The 18,881-nt window shown below is 41.3% G+C and overlaps 1 protein-coding gene across 1 annotated transcript in view; it reads right to left on the bottom strand.

The window, feature by feature from the left end:
* Positions 1-18,881, bottom strand: part of LOC132260061 (neogenin) — a 28,079-nt gene that overhangs the window by 2,091 nt on the left and 7,107 nt on the right. Inside the window, exons 2-13 of the mRNA XM_059757970.1 lie at positions 6,052-6,226; positions 4,939-5,523; positions 4,450-4,868; positions 3,724-4,270; positions 3,527-3,653; positions 3,302-3,457; positions 3,027-3,236; positions 2,273-2,558; positions 972-1,844; positions 448-858; positions 242-392; positions 58-176 (exon numbers count right to left, since the gene is read on the bottom strand). Of these exons, the coding sequence (XP_059613953.1) occupies positions 58-176; positions 242-392; positions 448-858; positions 972-1,844; positions 2,273-2,558; positions 3,027-3,236; positions 3,302-3,457; positions 3,527-3,653; positions 3,724-4,270; positions 4,450-4,868; positions 4,939-5,523; positions 6,052-6,226 (4,059 nt within the window). The remainder of the gene's footprint in view (positions 1-57; positions 177-241; positions 393-447; positions 859-971; positions 1,845-2,272; positions 2,559-3,026; positions 3,237-3,301; positions 3,458-3,526; positions 3,654-3,723; positions 4,271-4,449; positions 4,869-4,938; positions 5,524-6,051; positions 6,227-18,881) is intronic.

Consider the following 18,881-nt stretch of genomic DNA (forward strand, 5'->3'; position numbering starts at 1 on the left):
CTGAATTTTACGGAAATATCTTCTCAGTGACTAGAAAAAACTGTTTCCGCGCTTCACCTGGTATGATTGGTACTCCTGTGTTCGGTGGACCGCTGAAACTCTTCAGCGGATGCCCTTTGCCTCGCTTAGGCGCCGAGTCAACGGCTATTCCAGGCGCGTAAGTAATCGATGGATTGCTGCACAATCAAAGCAATTATCAGCAGAAGTTCAAGATTACAGAACAATGCCGTGAAATTCTCACCTGTAATTCGAAGGCATCGTCTCGTAAGCGTAGGGATTCTCGGGCGTCTGTGCCACTGGCGTCTGTCCCACTGACATGTGGCCCTGGCTGGACATGCTGTACTGCGTGCGCGGGAACTGCGGCCTCTCCATCGAACTGCTCATCGGCGTGGCTGAAAGAGAACTTCATAAGTATCCCTTCGGCAAAACACCCTCATTCTGCCTTACTTATGTAACCCGGAACGTAACTCCGTTTGTCCAGCGAGTTGGTTACGTGCGAAATGGGCGTCTCGCTGTCATAATCGTGAATCACGGATCTCGGCAGTGTCATTGCGCCACTACTCGACGCCCCGTCGCTGATTTGTGTCTGCGGCGGCTGCTGATTGTTCTTCTCGATGTTCTTCAGCTCCATCTGATCGTGATGAATCCACAAGTCGGGCGGCTTTATGATTCCGGCATTGTTCTTGTGGTAGCTCTTCTTCGCGTGATCCGGCGTCGATGGCGTCTTCCGGCGACACACAATCGCCACGATAATCACACCAATGAGCACCAGAAGCAGAGCGACGCCGATTATCAGGTACAGCACGGAAGTGTTGGAGAAACCACCCAAAGTGGAAGGTTGCTCTCGCGTGAGAACTTCTGGAAAATACACAGAAATTAGTACAAAAGTCTTGACATATTATGGTAAAATTTTGAGCTTTTTGAACTTCACGCAGGAAGATTAGAAGGAATCAATGAAAGAACTCTCGCACCTTTGCCAGTTGTGTGGGAAACCATCGTTGAGAAGGGTCCGTATCCCTTGATGTTCCTCGTCTGCACCTTGAAGTAATACGTTGTGTAGGGCATGAGGTTTTTAATCACTGCCATTGTTTGCGAATTGCCCACAATCGCCTCCACTGCCCAATCTCTGTCCCTCTTCGATGTGTCAGTGGTGTAATAGACCAGGAATCCAGTCACTTGGTCAACGAACTGACTGGATATCTGCCAGTGTAGGATGACATTCTGTGGATTGTGATCGTCGATGCGAACTGCCAGATCTCTCGGCGGCGGAATTGGATTCTGCTGCAGTGTCGTGTTGAAGACAGACATCGACCAGGCGGATTGGCGTCTTCCCTTCGCCACCTTCACGGTGAATTCGTACTGCATGTTAGACTTCAGATCACCAATCATGCAATTCAGCGACGTTGTGTTGTGATACTTGAAGCGCGTCGTGGCCACAGGATTGTACCGCACGAGATAGTGCCTGTTGTCCGTCACCTGTTGACTCTTGCTCAGCGTCGTGTCCGTCCAGTATACCACAATCGAGTTGGAGCTCATCGTGATGGCCCGCAGACCCACGGGCACTTCCAGCGGCGCCGGCGGCTCCACCAGAGCCTCCTCTCGTGTCCTCACGTAGTCATAAATCGGCGGCCCGTCGCCCACAAGGTTCCTCGCCTTCAGCGAAATCACATACTCGCTGTTCGGCTCCAATCCCTTGATTTCGTAATACCGCGCTATTGAGTCCAGCTCCTTCATCTCCACATCCGGAAGCCCCTTGCCCCATCCCAGCGTGAAGCCGCGCAGCTTTATATTTGTGTCCCTCGGCGGACCCCACGTTATAATGATGCTCTCGGCACTCGGACGCGCTGAAAGCACAATCAATTTCATTAAATATCCATCATGCAATATTAATAAGCACTTCAAAGCATCCATCAGTGATATTAATACACAATGGACACACTTTTTGTGGTCATTGATAGACTTCTTTTCGCATTTTCACTCCAATTTTTTAACAATATTCACTGCATTCACACAATGTATAATAATTTCCTGCCAAAAAACATGATTGAGTGCTGTTCATAAATTTGCGATGGTCTATAAATAATTCATCGGTATTATATTCAGTGGAGGGAGAGTGAAAATTCATGTAAAATCAATCAATGACTGCAGATTAACTCTTTTTGCCAATACAATCACAACAGTGCAATTGTTTGTCAATATTCAATTACAATTATTGCACGATATATTTTTATCGTTTTCATCTCCATTTAATGAAATTAAATTGTTCACTCACTCCTTATGAAATCCGGCTGTTTTGGTGTCTGTGTCTCATCCAGATCATTCTCAAACGTCTGCACGTGCATCCACTCAGTGAACGGACCCGAGCCATTGACAGTCATCGCGGAAATCTTCACCTGATACGCCGAATGCCTCTCCAGATTCTTCAGCTCGTAGTGCCTCACATTTCCCGGCGTCGTTTCCACTTGGAGCTTCTTCATCTTCCTGTACCTGATCTTGTATCCTGTAATCTGGCCATTTCTCTTATCCTCCGGTGGCGGTTCCCAACTGATAGTCACGGACTACATCGACAGAAGATATAAAGACAAGTTTAGATGAGATTTGCCGATTTTTCATTAATATTCCACAATTTCTGGCCGATTTCTCAGCGAGTTTCATCTCAAAACTCAATACGAACTATGCTTTAACTGATAATTCTAAATCATTTATCGTCCCAGAGAACATAAACTGCTGAATTGCGATAAAATAGCAAAGACCACTGAATTTTTTGCTCTCTATAGAGCTAATATTCAGCAGTTTGTGTTCGCTGAGGCTCTAAGGCAACCAATCTTTCCAATATAAGAAAGAGATCAAACCCTGAATTATACTTTTTGCCAACATTTGCTGTACTTTTGTAAAGACTTTAGCTGAATTTGAATTCATTTTTAGTGCAATTTAAATTCCTATTACTTGCTGATCAAATTTGCCACTCAGGATCCACTGTGAAAGACACTTATTTACCAACAAACACTGCAGAATACGAAACTCACCGTTGAACTTGTGGCTTCGAGGGAAACATTGTGAGGCGGTTCAGAAGGTGTTGAAGAGTATGTTTTCACCTTTATCTCATTGGACGGATCTCCCATGCCATTCTGATTGAACGGCACAACTGAAATTGTGTATTCCGTGAATGGACGCAATTCCGTCAGTGTCGCCTCGAGCGTCGTGCTGTCCATGTACATCTCAGCACCATCCTCAATCTGGGGGAACAAAGAGGGAATTGTGTGGAGAAATTGACACAATATCGTTAGCATTCTTCATATACCTCAAAATAGTACACTCTGTACTTGGAGATAAGGCCATTCGTCACAAGCGGCGGCTCCCACTTAACATGAACCTCCCGATGACTAATTGGTATTCCCATCACACTCCTCGGCGGCCCAGAAATGTTCTCCTCAGGCTGAGTGCTCTCCTCCAGTATCTGGCAGTGTGTGGGCAATTATTAGCATTCATTGGCGAGCAACATAAGTTATATTGATGGGATACTCACAGCTGAAGTCTCACCCGAGCCATGAACACTATTTCCCACGACACGAAACTGATAAGTTTTCCCGGGCAGCAGCGATTGGATGTTCACTTGTTGTTCATCACGCGATTTCGTTGTGATTTTCCGCTCTCTGTCCAATCACGAAAGATAATGGGAAAAGGGATCAATATAGTAATTGACGAATGTGACCGAAATCCTACCTATCACTCGTTGTCATCTTGTAGAACACCGTGTACGTTATCACCTCGTCCGGATTCTTCAGCGGCTCCAACCAGCTCAGCGAGATGAAGCGCGGCTTCACAATTTGCGCCTCCAAGTCACGCGGCGGTCCTGGCAATGGCGACGAGCCCTCGAAGTTCGCGTCTATGCGTTTGCGTGTGACAGGAGGAAAATAGGGATTAGAAAAGTGCTCCACATCCTCACTCTCTGAGTCATCTTTGGCTCTCATGAGCGAGTTAAAGAGCTTCTTGGGATCAACATTAGGCCCATAAGGATGAATCGTTCCCTCATCCTCCTCATCGTCATAGTCTTCGTCCTCCTCCTCACTTCCTGCATCGTCATCATTGTAATCACCCAAAGTCAGGTCATCGTCATCACTTGTGTTTCTCCTCTTCGGCGCATTCAGGAGACTATCGAAGGCACTTTTGGACAGCAGGCGATTGTTCAGCATCTTCTCTCGACTCGCCGATGCTGATTTTGGCATCAGCGGAAGTGGTTTTCCCGCTCCTTTATCTCGCTTACGACCATCTTCTCTCCCAGCGAAATAATGTTTTGTAACCCAATTTGAAGTCAAATAAAGATGAAATGAGAAAACACAAAGAAAGGAAATAACATAAATTAACTCAAATTATCAAAATAGTTAAATAAATACATAAAATAAATGCAAATCGCTGCATAAAACCCTCGTGAAGTGAATAAATTCTCACCTGGTTGAATAATTTCTAGTCTGGCAGACGCTTGAATTGCTCCTGCCGGATTTGATCCGATGCACTGAAACATGCCAGCGTCTGACCCTATTAAGCCCAGTATCCTCAGATTGCTTCCGCCCACGATCTGCATGTAGTCATTTGGCGTGATGAGATCCCCATTCTTCAGCCACTGCACGACCGGCGTGGGTTTGCCATGAATGGCGCACTCGAGCTCCAATTCCTCCTTCTTGAACGCTGACTTGTCCTCAGGACTCTGGATGAATTTGGGTGGCACTTGAACCAGCACAGAAGCACTCGCATCCAGAGAATCCACACTGTTGATTGCTCGACACTGGTAATCGCCAGAATCATGGTCCTCCGCCGAGAGGATTTGCAGTGAACCCGTGCCGACAATGCGGAATCGCGAATCCAAGTCGCTACAAGACAGAAAAGACGTGTTAATTGGCAAGAACTTCCTGGCGATTGATTTGCGGTCTGTGTAATTACTTCATGTCAATATCTCCGCCATTCTTCAGCCACCTGATGACTGGCTTGGGGTTCCCATTGGCCACGCACTCCAGCGTCACCGTCTCACCCTCCCTGACCGTCTGCGGCGCCGGTACAACGACAAAGGACGGCGAGGCGAAACTCTCCGGCACGCCGGCAGTGGATTTGATATTCAAATTCGATTTGCTGCTCAGCTTCGAAGCCCCACCGGCAGTGACATTGCACTGATACGTGCCCCTGTCCGAGGCCGACAGCTCATCAATCTCCAGCGCGCCCGACTGCAGGATCAGCATCCGAGACTCATCCACCAGCAGCGGAACATCGTCCTTTATCCACTCCACGCTGTACGCCACATTCGCCGGCAATTTGGTCGTGAGACACCGAAAATAGGCCGTTTGTCCGGGAAACAAGTAGATCTCGTTGAATTCCTGATTCAACTCGGGCAGCGTGGCAATGGAAACGGTCGCCGGGCGGCTGACTATTGTCCCAATCCCGTCTGCCGTCAATAGGCATTGATACGTCCCCGTGAGTCCTCGGTTCTCCTCTATCGAGCTAATGTACAGCGACCCATTCTGCAATTGTGTCCTGCAGAGCAAATCACAGTTACGCACAGTGTTGGGCGGATTGTCAACATTGAAAAGCGTTTACGTCATTTCTTACATGGTAGAAAATACATATCTTTACGAATGATTTTTCTGCACGGAAAATTAGACTGAAAAATGAGTTCATCAAATCCAAGTTATTAAATCTCTAGAAGAAAAGTCTCTAGAAACTATCATTTGTGGCAGATTCCGCCTTCTTCTCTTTTCTCTAGACCTTTCGTCAATTGTAAAATACATTTTTTACCATGTAAAGGCACAACACTGATTACGCATCGTCACGCAAATAGAGAGAATTGCACTGTCTTTTTGCATCGCAATTTCACTATTTGCACAGAATTTCAGTTGCAATTTGCAGTTCTGCTTGAGATAACTCAACATGTATTTATTTTAGTCATTAATTAAGTAAGTAAATTGCTTTGCAAATAAACTGAGAAACTTCTCTGGCAGAGCCAAGCTTGGAGAAAAACAGAATGTATTAAAAAATCATGCTTAAGAATGTACAAAGCGTCACCTAAATGTGTCACCAACAATTCCAATTTCTTGCCCGTCCGGACCTCTCCATCGAATATTTGGAGCTGTTTTCCCATCCTTCAGCGCTGCCGGATCCATTCGTCCGCTGCATTGCAATAAAACGGAATTTCCTTCTTGGACGGCGACATCCACTGGCTCCAGTGTGAATTCCAGAGCTACAATAAAAGAGACGAATGGGTGAATTATTTGAATATTTCATCGACAACATGTCCTACAAAAAAAAGGGTGTTAAATTTCTCCACGGCGTTCATTCAGAGATATGACAGAACACTCTGTTCCTCTGCTGTCGAAACAGACAACAATCGCTCACCAATTTCTCGATTGCGAAGAGGGCAATTGTGAAAACCACCAACCGGAGGATCGAGACTCTTGTCAGAGATTACAATCTGCAACCAGCATCGACTGTGCCATTGAACACCCTTCAATTTAACAGCCAAATAAAGAAGAGGCTCTTATCCTTCAGCGAGCCTTTGTTATTCCGAGACCTCATCTTTAAGAGTGAAAAATTGGATTTATTTAGAGAGAAAACAACACCATTGAGATCCTCTTCTTGTCACACTGTCTCAGTTTCATCCGTAAGTGGATAACAAGAGAGATGACAAGGCATTTAGAAGCTCATGGTATGTGTAAAAACTGGTGGGTTTTCCTCCAACCCAGAAAAACACACGATAAATTCGCTATCATTTCGTGCCTATTTCAATACACAGAATATAGTGCAAGAAAAATAAGGAAACATCGTCAAAGAGACCGAAAGCCAGAGAAAACCGCTTTCAAGCTCATCGTAAACTTCTTTGGCACCTTCCCACACACGCACATCATCTCACAAAATGCACCAATTCGGCGCGCTTTTCGCCAAACTCACGCCATCGTCGACATCGCGGGTGATACAATCAAAATTCTGAGGAAGATGTACAGAATCAGGAACAGGTTTTCGGCATTATTATTCCCTCAGGAGATTCAGATGGAAAAAAGGTGTGATTTCTTCACTTGGTCTTTTATTTGGATCTCTCCTTCATTCTTCTCAGCTTCTCATTTCTCTCTTTTTTTTCGTACAACGAAGCCCACTAAATTCATTTTCTTCATCTTGTCTCTTCCACAATTCCTTCCAGCATTTCATTTTGATACTCAAATTCATGATGTACTTTCGGCCTTTCTCGCTGTCTTATTTGAAATCTGATTTGGTAAAAGAGGATTAGAGGTATTTCTTGGATAAAACACAGACACTAGAAATGCTAATTCTCATCACTTCTTCCCATTTGACGCGTCTGGCTGAAACACAAATGCCATAAAATCAATTTTCTGAATCATTTCATCGTGAAAAACGAGCCTCACAACTCTGTTCCTAAAGGGAAAAAAATCTCAGCTCTACAAAAAACGAGATCACAAAGAGAATGGTTAAGAAAACACAGGCTGCAAGATGAGCAAAAGTGCAAGAGATGCGCTACAAAAGCCACACGAACACCAAATAAACCACCAACTGGGCTTAAGATAACAAAACTATATGAGAGAGTGTCAGACAACGAGGAAGATTGCAATTTCTACAGATGTTCCCTCAAACGAATTGGGCTCGAGTCCAAGTCTCTCATGCATTTCTTTTTGCGCCTCTGCCGAGACGCTGTACGAAAAGGCATATAAAATGAAAATGAGAAAAGGTAGAAAATCTCAAATGAGTGTAATTTAATAACGACTAAACTTTTCCTCTTTTACCACATTTTCCCAGCCGCGTTATTGCCGACTGTAAAAATCCAGCTTCCCATTGAGAACATTTATTTCCTGATTTAAGGTGACAGGAAGACGCGACAGAACTCTCATTTCGACAGACGTGAAGTGTTTTAAGTGAAGACGGCAGGAAATTCGTGGCCGAAAGACACAAGATGCCGAAGTTCATTGATTTTCCACGCCGCAGTGGAAAAATACATCATCTTTTCACATTCAAATTGTCGTTTATTATTCCAACCGCGCGATCATGATTTTGAAGAATAAATTCAACACCATCTCCCATATCCAATTTCAATGAACATATCTCTCAACCCGGCACTCTAAAACTGACTTTCCACAGTCAATGAACCATCGTCAAGTGTTGTTGCACTTCCGATTTTCCCATCTCGAGCACAAGGACAGACAAATGGTTCTTCAGTTCGCCTTTGTTCTCCTCCCCGAGGCAAAAGGAAATCCCCTAAGGATAGATTATAGACACTAAACACATTTATTGTGCATCATCATTTTCACAGCATCAACAAATTTCCTTTGGGATTACACCACAATTCAATTTCTATTGCAGTAGAACAACAAACGAGAGAGAACAAGAGTGGGTGAGAGATCTTGTAAAACCTCCGCACAGAATTCAATGTAAACAAGTTCTCAGACAATTGAGGAAATAATTCACGAAAAGTTTAATTGCTCTAATGGAAATTTACAATATATATTCCCCCCTTTGCTATGTCAAACTTTTATTATGTTCTGTACCTCGTTCTAACAAAGCATTTCAGATGAAATGATCGTACAAACTTCCAACTCTGCTGTGAGTTAATTGAATTTGCCGCAGAGTTTGTGCCATATTCGATATATCATCACCATAAAAATTCACTATATATGTATAAGGACATGCTTTATAGGAACTTTATTTATATAGTTTTATCACTTGTATTTCCAACAATATGCCAAGAATTTTCTGCCAGGATTAATTTCAAACACTCTGTTGACATTTAATTTTCCCCGGAATTTCATCATCAAATTTACACGAGATTATCACGCTTAAATGCCACTTTCCCAATGAAATTTTCAAGAAATCTAATCAATTCTTATCACATTACACCTCGACCGAAAATAGGGATCTTCAGCTATTTAAATTGGTCCAAATTGGCTCATCTCAATTTCTTTGCCTCTCACACATTACAATTTCACACTCTTTGCACATTTATCCACTTGGAAGGAAATTTCGTCCACTTTCTGAAGCAATTTTCACCCCAAAATGGCCAAATGAAAAATTTCTCAAGACTATAACAGCCTTTTTACTACGATGAAGACACAATTTTCTCTCATTTGCGCCACAACTTTCGCCTAATGAACACAAACCGCCAACACATAAGCAATTTAGGAAATTCTTACCCCGTATTAAAATATTAAACTCCAGTCAGAGGAGAGATACGCTTTTTAGTCGTTCACTGAAACTCTTCCTTTATAATTCAAGTGCAATTTCCCAATATCCAAGGGAATTTAAAGAAAAAAAAAAGCTTTCTACACTTTCGCTCTCTTCATGTGTGAATTTTCGTTGGGAAAACTTTTCAGACTTGAGAGACTTCCTTTTTGCGTCGAAGTGAAAATTAAACCACGTTCAAACTTTCAACATGTTCTGTATATTCATTGATATTGCCATACTTTTAATTAAAAAACCACTTTTGCATCAAAAATTTACTATTTCTTCAAGAGATGCCCTTTAAATTAGGCAAGCTGAGTAAATAAAAAAAAGTTTTCCACATCCCAAAATCCGAAATTCCCAGAATTTTGACCCTCATCAGAATTCTGTATATCTCTCTATTTGCGTTGTATTTTCAGCTAAACCCACACGGATGATATTTTCCCGAGACATTTCCATGATAGAAGAACGCACGTCGCATTAATTATTGCGAATCATCTGCCGAGGAATTTCTCTAACACATTCCCTTGCTCAGCACATTAGTCTGGCTTACATTTTTCCCAGAGACACAGCGAGAGAAATCCCGACCGCGTCCCAGATGGAAAATCCAACCCAGACGGCACACTAGACAATGAAGTGTATCGTGAATAGTGCAAATCGCGCCCTGCAATTTAATTAGAGGCATAAATCAACCTTCCACCCATTGTGAGTTTTGGTGTGTCGTGTTTAACTATTTTTCCCCCCGCCAGCGACCATTTATTTCCTCTCCACATTTCGGAATTACCCTCAAGTGATTCAGACCAGAAGGAGATTGAGCGGAAAATGGTGAAATTCAAATGCGGTTTTGCGATGAATAAATCAACCAATTAATTCTACACGTAATATCGCAGCTAAATGCCATTAATACTCAAATGCTAAGCATTTAAATGTGTCACCATAAAAGGTAATAAAAGAGGAATATTTTCAGACCGAAAAAGAACACCCATTTATTGATACGCAAATATCGTTTTTTTTCCTGTTATGAATAATTTTTCTCTCATCATCGTTAAATTTTATTTTATGCCTCCTTTCGACAATGTTGTACAACGCGCAGAAGAAGTTATTAAACTGTCATGGAATTCACTGTTCTGGAACATTAGCAATTTTAGAGAGTCGTTAATTTATTGTAATAACACACACGCTGATACACAGCAGAAAAGGTAGGAGAGCAGTGAGTGAGCTGATAGTCCGCAGAACGGTTGAAAAGAAAAGACTATTATGTATATGGACACACCCGCTTTCCAGAAGACCTCTATTCCAGCGAAGAGACAGAAGAAACTTGCGACCATATCACACCCACATACTATATTACTTAACGACTCTTGCTGTATAACAATTTAATAAATATATAACCCACAGAAGATAGGTCGGAAGATAGCCTCGTCTCACCCGCCCACACTCTCCCAACACGTGGACAACGATTTTCCCATTCAGCACGAGAACGGAGGAAAAGTTTAAACACAAACTTTGTTTTGGAATGAATTTGCCAGTGTAAACTCAGCTCACTTCTTTTTCCCCCACCTTGTCTTCCCATTCTATGCCATGATGAATGGCATCTGAGAGCACACACATCGGATTAAAGTCATAGAAGGTAATATGACACAATTTTCATTTCCACTAACAACCAAGTGACATGCTCTCTCTCTCGACTTTTCCACAGAGTGTGTGTACAATTCGCAAAAGCTCAGGCCAAAGCTCAGCGCTCGGCAACTTTTTTTCCCACTCTAGCCAACACCATTTCATGTGAAATGCGACGAATTAGAAAATAATTAAACCATCAAAGTAAAAAGCATAGTTTGCATGTTAACCAGCAAATTCGCATAATTCATACAATTCCATTACAGCAACATTTGCATAACTGATGAAAATTCTATGCATTCAAGTGCAGAAAAAATAGACAGAAAATAGAAGATTCCTCACTATTTCCCTACTTTCCCAGCCAGAAGAACAACATTTCCTCAGCAGCGAAAACCAAATAGTATATATGAAAGCTATGAAAGAGATTTAATGCTTTTCCATCCACCTTTTTCTCTCTTCGTCTCTCCTTTGACAAAGATTTACGAAATGGGGAATATCTCTGAGGATTCATCGTAAAAAAGAAGTTATAACATATTCTACTTTGTATTGCCATTTCCCGAGCTTTCCACCATAATTTTCCTCTCTTTTGTCCACCATCACAGAAAAGTTAAAGCCAAAAAAGACAGCTTTAAGAATTAATTAAGTGACATTTGAGATTTGAGTTTCAATTTATGAAAATTATTGCTGACAATATTTTAGGGTAAAATTTTCACCATGCCGAGCAAAAATCACATAAATATTTCACACACAAAATCCTCCGGGGGAGAAAAATGCATGAGAGCCACTCCCTTGAAATTTTCCCACTACGCCGCAGAGGAAAACTCCTCGCGGAAAGCCCCATGAGGAAGAGGTGTAGTTGCCTCACACCCACACAAATAAATCAAGGGAGAGTTACCGTCAATCTAAAAGTGATGAATAAATCATCCTGAAGATTTAATCCCTGCTATCTAGGCCACAATGCACGAGGGGAGAAAATGACTTTTTGCGCCCCTCACAATTGATTTTTGCCTCACCTTTTTGCCCATAACATTATTTCGCAATAATTTCACTCAGATGTTCACCCAAATTGTGAATGCTTTTTGCGCCATCGCGAGATAGAATATTAAAACGCGGAGATCTGTTGTTAATGGTGTCTGAAATACAGAGATATCATCCCCATTCGCTACAGGGAAATTCCTTTGCAGCACTCGAGGGAATTCACTGGGTCTGAAGACTATTTTTCTCCCCATTTTCCCATCCATTTATTCTGACCATTACTTAAAGCTTTTATCTCGTGGTTTTCTTGTGTGCAGAATCCAAAGAAATCTCTTTGTTTTATTTCTTTTCTCCCTCTCTCTCTCTCCCCAAATGTATTATTCACCATGGGACAAATATTTTGAGATACTCTCATGCCATTTAATTCAATCGATATATTTGATACAATTTCTTCCCTCTTCAGCTGACACATAAATTCTCCCTATCTCACATCACTCCTTCCACAACTTTCCATTCCATGCTGGAGAATATTATTATTGATGTGGTTGAAATAATAAAGCAAACTATACCAAAGTAACACACAAAGTGTTTCACTGATAAAGACATTGTCAATTCCTCCCTCCGCTCTCTCAACTCTCGCACTATCCTTTCCACCCCTTGAACAGCTCTTATCAGAAACTCTGTGGCAATGTCTTGAGAGCCTGTTGAAGGTTGACTGTGTATCAGAGCGCCTATCTTATGCTTCCCCAGAGTGTTGTTCAATTAGGAGACATTTTTACCTCCATCGAGATGCCTTCCTAATTAAATGAGATGCTCTTTTGCACGGAAAAGGTCACACTGACGAAATCACTTCACCACCAGAGGGGTTTATCATATAGCAAATACAACATTTTGCAGCGCCTATTCCAGGATCATTGTCCGCATTAATAGAATTTCTTCAATGTCAAAAGGCAAAAAGGGTCTATTTTTAGGCAAAACTCCCTGTCATATATCATCACCACTGTGAGAAACCCCTTGTTTTCGCATCTTTTTCATCACCACCAGCCAAGAGGGAGTCACGGATGACTTGTGTGACATAGACGGTGTGGAGAAGAAAGCGCCCAAGACGACAATCTCATATTCGTCGTCCTCCACTGAATTCATCCATAAAGTATTAATTAATGGGCCGTGTCCTCCATGAATCCCCATTTGACACTGCTGAGGCACGTTTTAGCCACCTCAAGTCGTTTATTTTAATTCATCACACCCCACAGAGATTCTCCGCCATCCGGCGAAGGAATACAAATAGTAGCCAAGATGTCCTTATCGCAATGTTTTCATCTCCATCGCCTGAGATGCCGTTCGTTTCTTTTAATTAATTGAACTCGAGGAGGCACTTTTAGCACCTTCGCATCTTTTTCTTCGTCTGGGCTGCTTTGCATTGCTCTCTCTCTCTTTCGCTCTTAATTTCTTCATCCCTGAACTTCCTGGTAATTTTTGTGATCATTTGGCGCCTGTCTTATCTTCGTTCTCTTCCACTTTTCATGCGATTTCCCACAGCCATACGATTTCTCTGCCAAGTCAAACTTAAAGTCATCAGCTTTATACCACCGTCATCATCCTCACACTCTTGGAAGTGTGAAAAAGCCACGAAATAGCTCCACTTTATTATTTCCTAGCCGTTGTCTCAACTCTCCATTCCAGAATTGTATATATAGGAAGTGACGGGAAGAAGTATTTGGAAGGTGGTGAGTTGATATCTCTCCCCGCCTCGAAGTGACATTCGCACCACACATTTTTATGGCTCCAACATTCTGTGTTTATCTTGTCGCAAGGGGGAAGAATATGAGCGCCCAAGACGATGATGATTGTTGAAAGGACACCAACAGCAGGGGAGAAGATGAGACGCAGAGTGGAGCAAAAATAAGTGCTTTTTCTCTCTCTCAATGACTAAAACACTTTGCTGCAGGTTTCCCTTTGCATCGCACTCTTGCTAAATTCGCACTTTTTCCACACAATGAAAATATACTGGATAAATCTTACATTGTCAGATTCAGTTACACTTCTTGTGTAATTACTTTGATTTTCTTGGAAAATGTCCTGAAGTTTGTCCCAAATATAGATCCTCCATGCTTAATTATAGTTTCTCTACAATATAATTGAAATCCCTTCACTGGAAGTGCCATCATTCATCCGAAATCACTCGAGTGAGGAGCTTATAGACACCATCATATGGATAACATGAGTATGAACTACAGTGCAAGATTGAGATATCTTAATCCCCGCTCTTAATCTCAACATGCGAAGGGTGGCGGGTTGAGTTCATCATCATCGAGCCAATAATCAATTAATGCACAATGCCAAGGAAACGGGTATGCCTAACTTCTCACTTTCCCTCGACTTCGCCTGGAGATATTCTTGTCTGAGAAAACACAGTCTGACACCCAACATTCTGATAGATTGTCTGACAAATCGATCTATCAACAAGTCAACTATTTTAAAAAGGGGGTTGAATGCACGAGAGGGGAATCAACAGTCGCGAGGCAGAAAGAAAAAGTCATTTGGAAAGGAATAAAAAGACATCAACAAGGCGGGAAATATCAAGGGAGTTTGTTTGCTGTGTGGTAAATTATGGTGAAAAAGTATAAAATGTGGCTTCTTCAGCAGTGTTGGAAAATTCAATGGCTTTGTTGCTGAAAAAGTCAGCTCATAAGAGACGCTTTTAGGAACATTACCAACCATATATACACATATTGTCGTGCCGCACAGAGCATTGAAATGTGCGTATTTTATCACGCAGGAACACACACTCTTTTGTTGCAACACTTCTTCAGCATCTCCCAGTGACAATAATCCACGTAAATTACGAGAAATGTGATATATAAGGTGATACTTTTAACAGTAATTCTTTCCATCATTGTCACCGAACACACCAAATGTAGTCAACATCATATTTCACGACAATAAATTCCTCTTAAGGCGGAATAAAACGGATTTGGCCATTGGATGGAAAAAGAGTTGAGGCACATTTGTAGAGTCGGAAAAGCGAGGAATCAAACAATTGCCATCAAGAGAATCATATTTCTTGCGTCCATTGAATATCTCGCGGCGTCTCTCACACTTCTTGTACTCCTAACAAAATCCGTTTTATGGCTTCTCACCAAATCATAAAACTCCTTTCTTCACACAGGCAAAAGAGAAGAGGTATCATTTCACAACACTATAGAACCCAGAATATCCACTGTGTTTACGTCTTTTCCAAACGAGAAAGAATATGATTTCGACGCCGCTGCATGTCAAAGAGACTGAGAGATGACAACAACAGATGCAACAGTATTCAATGTATTATAAATTTTATACACTCCATATTTCTTTGATGCACACAATAGTCATGCATCTTGTCCCTTTTCTGCAACATACAAACTCTCACTCGCTCTCCTCCAAACCAAGAAAGGGACTCTCAAATGGGTTCTTAATGCGCACACAGAAGAGAAACTTACACCATCCGTATTGGGATAATATTCTCCTCGCAGCCAAATCCATACATCGTTCCATAACTTATGCGATGTCAAAATGTGATATATCCAGCAGTGTTATTGATTTCATCGTGATTGTTAACGGCAGACAAGTTTTCTCTTTTAACTGAGCAGTGAAGGTCTCTCTCTCTCTCTCTTTTTATATATTCTAACAAATAATAAGCACCCGCGTGGAAGAAAATCAAATTATAATAAATTGTAGAATATATATATATAAAGTTCAATCATGAAATATTGCAATAAATCACGATTCTCTGATTTCATTCACAACAATAATGGCTATTTTGCCAATAGCCAAGACAGTTTTTCCAACAATGCCTTCAAGGGGACTTTTTCTCCTCTTCACGCAAATGATCTAAATTTCACACTCAGACTGCGAGCATGACTATTTGCATCACATCACTGTAAATCGTGATAGAATTTCACAATTTTATACATTGCAATATCACAGAGAATTTGCCTTTTCAACCTTTGACACTGTCATTTGAAACTTCCCTTCAAATCTATTGCAATAATCTCTCATGATTCTCTCTTTTAGCATTGAGCATGTCCAGCGCAATTTGCCGCCAATATTAGAATTACCAAATCTCTCACATTAATCGAACTCAGCAGATTTACAGTCACGGTCTCATCGCTGTCTTCAGGCCCAATTAAAGCACATTGGCGAGATCCCGAGAGGCAGATTAGTATCAACATCTCTAACAAATTGTTTCGATATATCTCATAAACAATTTGTACGTCTGTGAAGAGATATTTATAGGGACAAATTGCACAACATAAAGAGTCTCACACACTTTTTTCCTTCACTCGTCAAGAGAATCTCCTCTTTTGAACCTTAATCCACACTCCCCCTCGCTTATCCGACGTGGCACGCTCGAAATAAGCTCTCGCTCCCCCTTAATGGCATACATAGTGTAATTTTCCTCTTGAAATACATGGCATTTGTGTAGATATTCCGCGGTTTCCCCCCTCACAGTTAATCCACCGCCATGACGCGGAAGCATATCTCACTAGTGCAGGTGACAAATTCATTTGAAATACGAGAAAGTGGAGCTGAAATGATGAGAAATTAGTCACGAGACAAATTGACGCTCACGTCACATTTATCTTCCTCTGTAAATCTTCACCCATTTTCACACAAAATGCACTCTCTCACTATTATTACATAAAATGTGTCTGGCAGAAATTGGAGGGAAAGAAAAAGTTCTTAAGCTGTGAAATTTTACCATAAATTTCAATCATTTCTCACCCATTACAGCAAATTATACTCGTCTCCCTCATCATTTCAGCCTATAATTAAATTGATTTATATCACAAAGGCTCTCAAATATATTGAATATATCGCCATTCATATTAAATTCAATTGCTCACCCTCCCAAATTCTCCTCCATCACAACCCAGCGCTAGTGACTAATTTGCTTTTACGATCCCATCCGATGCTCCCCAGTGAAAATGACCCTTTTCATTCACAGTTGAGTTGTAGAAAATATGGTACTTTCTTGCATCTTTTGTGGTGTGATTTAATTTTTCAATTGATCAATTTAATTCCATTGATCCTCGTGACCAAAGAAGCCCTCTGGAGAGTTGGGAAGAAGTGTGATCCAGAGAATTCCCCCTTAAATGTTGTTACACTCATAAATTATTAAATTTAATCTCTCACACAAGGCATTAAATTTACTCCTCTCTAGAGCTGTTAATTTCCCCCCGGCCTTCGCATGAAGATTACTATCATTATAATGGGAGGCAGGATGGTTTTCGGTGTTTCACATTTTGTGTGTGATGAATAAACTCTCGCCCAGAACTACCAATTATTGAAGTGAATGGACAAAAAGAGTGCCAAAATCTTCCTCTGCATCGCACAGAAACGAATTTCTCAAATATATCTGAACACATTTTGTGCGGAAGCCAGCACAAAAAAGGAGTTCGTACTATATTCCAAGCCATCCTCCATCTCACTCCATCCCACTTGAGGTGTGCAAATATTATAGTAATTTGATCAAAACGATTCAGCACAGGCAGCTGCTTCTACCTTTTTTTGTCCTCTCTCCTTCGCATATCATCTCTCAAGCTTCCTTCTATTCAATCTCTCTATTTTCGGCTATTATTTGCACACACACACACGCACGCACGAACCATCTGAGACCTTATGGCCGTAAACAAACTCCCATTTCATTATTGCCACAGTTTCGCCAGGGAAATCATCGGACTTCTTTTGTGCAGATGAAATGTCACACTCATTCCCCATTCACTCTGTGTTACTTCAACATTGTATGGCAAAAGAGAACCCCGATTTGAAAGGTATGCATTTAAACATGAACTACCCATCTAATATGTACAAAACTTCATTGAGAATCCTTTTTTCCCTCCTTCATCCTGGAAAATTGAGTGAAAATAGCGTTGATTGTATTTCATAGCATATACACAAAATAACAATAAATTTACTTCTGAATCCATCCATGTGCAGTGTGCAATGCATCAATTGCAAAATTGATTACTTTTGCAGCGCCAGAGTGGCAAACATTGCATTCCAAAGCCCTCCCCCGAACCCTATTTGTCTACACCCAAACGCCATACACACATTTTCCTCCGTTGATACAAAGAGCAGCCAGTAAACAAGAGACGCGTACAGTGGAGAGGGAAAATGAATTCGATTCACTCGGTGTTGAGCAAATATTGTGCACTTCTTTTGCCATCCATCGCATTTTACAAGGTATATTCCTCACTGACGATTGATTTTCTATATACACACAAATCCAAGCTCCTTTTGCATGAATAAACCAAGAAAAATAACCAATATATCGCCATGAATGTTATGTTGAAGAATCAGTAAAACAGTGAATTTTATGGTATGACTATGATAAAGAAAATGTATACATATTTATTCCACGGTGATTTAGCAATTCATTTAAGTGCTAAAACTTGTGAGATATACAATAACATTCAATTAAAATTGGCACGAGAATCATTATTATTCACACTGCTTCCAAGAAACTTATCATGAATGCTTTTCCTCTTAAAACTATCAACGCTAAAGACCATTTATCTTGCCAACCATAATAGAGAAATTACCTCAATTATATCACAGCAATCGAGTTACAAACCATCTTCATTTCATTAAAAATACAGCATTTTCCCCCTCTCTTTTCGAGCACCCTGTTGAGAATATCTCTCTCTCAATCCTCTCAATATTCCGATAGGACGACATTTATGCGGCAAATGGATTTATAGTCAACAGAGTTCAGAGCCAGGAAAGGTATTAAAGAAGCGTGCGAGTAGAATCAGCAGAAGGAGAATGCCAACAAAAGCCACGCACTCACAATGCGTCCCTCGAAAAAAAGAAACTCACTATTTAGGGGTTGACTTCTAATCTCTCCTTCCCCGAAATATCCACAAACACACAAATCAATTCACAATCCAGCGCACATTTCCCGGAAACTTATGGCAAATTGATTGATTCTCCTCCTCATTTTGTCAAACCCTTCAAACTTAACACACTTCGGCTTTCGAGGTGACGCAGTAGCGAAGAGATAAGTGTGTTTCACTTGCGACAGATGGATTTCTTTTTAC

Source organism: Phlebotomus argentipes, unplaced genomic scaffold, assembly GCF_947086385.1.
Source record: "Phlebotomus argentipes unplaced genomic scaffold, Phlebotomus argentipes genome assembly scaffold_18, whole genome shotgun sequence".
Classification (NCBI taxonomy): Eukaryota; Metazoa; Arthropoda; class Insecta; order Diptera; family Psychodidae; genus Phlebotomus; species Phlebotomus argentipes.